This window comes from Triticum dicoccoides, chromosome 7B (assembly GCF_002162155.2).
Source record: "Triticum dicoccoides isolate Atlit2015 ecotype Zavitan chromosome 7B, WEW_v2.0, whole genome shotgun sequence".
NCBI classification, from domain to species: Eukaryota; Viridiplantae; Streptophyta; class Magnoliopsida; order Poales; family Poaceae; genus Triticum; species Triticum dicoccoides.
In genome coordinates this window covers 153,901,218-153,903,713 of record NC_041393.1, presented here as the reverse complement: position 1 = coordinate 153,903,713, position 2,496 = coordinate 153,901,218, and the positions used below count along the sequence as shown (strand labels likewise).

The 2,496-nt window shown below is 49.4% G+C and overlaps 1 protein-coding gene across 2 annotated transcripts in view; it reads left to right on the top strand.

Annotated features, from left to right (window-relative positions):
* The first annotated feature begins 494 nt into the window (after positions 1–494).
* The window catches only part of LOC119341866, a 3,123-nt gene continuing 1,121 nt past the window's right edge, over positions 495–2,496 (top strand). Inside the window, exons 1-3 of one of the 2 annotated variants that reach the window (XM_037613715.1) lie at positions 495–733; positions 803–901; positions 1,009–1,086. In XM_037613715.1, coding sequence (XP_037469612.1) covers positions 508–733; positions 803–901; positions 1,009–1,086 — 403 coding nt within the window. In that variant the 5' untranslated portion in view covers positions 495–507. Of the gene's footprint in view, positions 734–802; positions 902–1,008; positions 1,295–2,496 lie in introns of those variants that run through there. The other variant, XM_037613714.1, reaches the window with a different exon arrangement.

Sequence of the window (2,496 nt, the reverse complement as noted above, 5' to 3'; positions counted from 1 at the left end):
ATTTTTCTTACAATTGAAACTCACACGAATGGGTGGGTGGCACGTGTATTAGTAGGGGACCTGGGGGGTACGCGGCTGGGTGTGTCTAGCGGCCGCCGGTGGAAAGCATTATAAATTCAAGAAACAGTTGCCCATTGGTTGCATGCCCCGGGCTTTCCTCGTCGGTTCCCGGTTGGTGTTGGACAGGTCGAGTTGCCCACGGCATCTAATCTCTGTTTTGTCTATTTCTGCATGTCTGCTTGCCCTTTTTCCAACACGTCCGCTGCCTTCGAATCGCCCGCCGCCCGGGCTCTCTGGATTTCCCATTTGTGGGCTGCCGCTTACGCACGGTCTTCTGGGTGTTTCTGCACCGTCTGCAGTCGTTGCTTTCAAGTTGGGTTTTGGCTCTCGGCTTCTTGCTATAAATAACAGCTCGGCTGTTCGTCCGTCTTCCATTCCGGCTCTTCCCATTTGTTCTCTTACCTTCTTCCATTCCGACTTCTCCCATTTGTGCTCTTTCATTTGGGAATGGTTTTTCCTGCTTCTGCCCGGTCTGGACGTCGCCGCCGAGGTCGTTCTCCTGGGATTCAGGCGGCCGTTACTGCGCGTGTGCGCCGTGCCGGCATGCGTCTTCCTGCCGCGGACTGTTCGTCGGTGACGGCAGACGCTGTTGTGTGTGGTCAGTTGCCTGTGGTTCGTTCAGGGCGGCGTGCCCGCTCTGTGGCTCGCCGGCCGCTTCGTTCTTGCCTGCCTGGTGGGTTTACTTGTCCTTGTGTACTTGCAGTAGAGTGCGGTCATCTTATTGGGTTATTTGATTTCGTAGGTGGCCAACGTTTGGACTCGGATCGGTTTCTTAGTGAAGATCTTGATAGCCGCCGTCGAGAGATTTCATTAGGGAAGCGGCCTGTTGATTGCACTGTTGGTAAGTGCGTTGGGTTCTTGCTACATATGGGAGTGCCTCTGATTGTTCTTGTGCGTTTCTTCCTGCTGTTTTGAATATTGTGGCTAACTTCTTGCTTTTTTCTGTAGGTTCGACCATTATTGCTGGTTCTTCTTCTGCATCTGATGGCTTTGAGTCTGCTGCTCGGCAATCCATTGCGCGAACTGGTGAGTTCTTGTTTCTTTTCTCTGCTTATTTTCTGTTCATTTTGTTGTCTCTCTTGGCCAACGCTTCTGCGTCCTTCCACTGGTTGTACGTGTCACTGCTGGCCCAATCGGCGTGCAGAAGACACCAGCGTGTAGGCCCAGCGCATGACACGCCCGCATGCACGGTCAAACGATGAAGGGTATCGACATCCACTCGAATGAAAGCACACGGGGGTATGCATTGCACGCATGCACTCGAACGGAAATACATCGATGCATGCAGTGCACATATGCACTCCGATGAATATACGCCGCCGCATGCAGTGCACGCATGTACTCCGATGAAAATACCCCGCCGCATGCAGTGCACTCATGCACTCCGATGAAAATACCCCGCCGCATGAAGTGCACGCATGCACTTCGGTAATGCTAGCCCTTTACGGCTGTCGCTTTAAAAATAAAACGTCCACACATATCCTTGATTGGTTTTTATTTTTCTTTCTTTATGAGCTGTTCGGGTGGGTATTTGCGTCTGGTCCAGCTGGTTTTAGTTTTTGTACCTTTTGGTATATTCTTCTGCAAGACGGATTGTTTCTTCTGTTTTCTGTGTTCCATTGACTGCATCAACTTTGGCTTGCTCATCGGGGTGTGGTTCACCTTTGGGTGGTTCTTCTTTCTCTTTCTTTGATTTTATACTTACAACGCGTTTCTGCTGGTGTGTATCTCCCGTGTTTTGTTGGCAGATTGTTCCACTTGTTGGACTTTCGTCTTTGCCATTTTTTGCGCACCTTCAACCTTCAAGGGAATAGCTTTGTGGCTGACTTGTATTGTTAGCACTTTTTCTGCATAAGTGGAGAGCATACTTACAATGATGTGCCTGTCTGAATATGTATGAAATATTGCTGATGTACATATTGCGTACCTGCCACTGATGTCCCTTTGCAAACCTTCGCCTCCTTTGATTACCTCTGGAACAAGAGGGTTGCTATCTCTCTTCTTTGCTTCTTTGCTCTCAGGATTTCTCAGGCTGGTACACTTGCTGGTCGAGTGACCTCGCTATTTATGGTGTTGTGAGAGAGACGTGTGAGATGATTTGCTTACGTTTTTGTGTCACACGTGCACCGTCCGCCCAAATGTATGTGTGTATTGACACGTGTGTTTGTGTGTGTGTGTGTGTACCGTCTGGAAGCTGCTTCTTTGTGCCAACAGACGGGCCACGGGAAGCAGCAAACTTCGATGCTGCTGACCAGCGATGTCGGTTCGTAATGTCCTTCTAGAGAGTATGCATGCAACCATACAATGACACGACATATTTGTAGTGTCTTTCAGTGGCGGAGCTAGCAAAAGATCTCAGGGGGGCCAAACAAGAAATACACATATTTGGGGGGGCCAAATGGCTAAACTTTCCTTGATTTAACCCTTCAAAAAAAT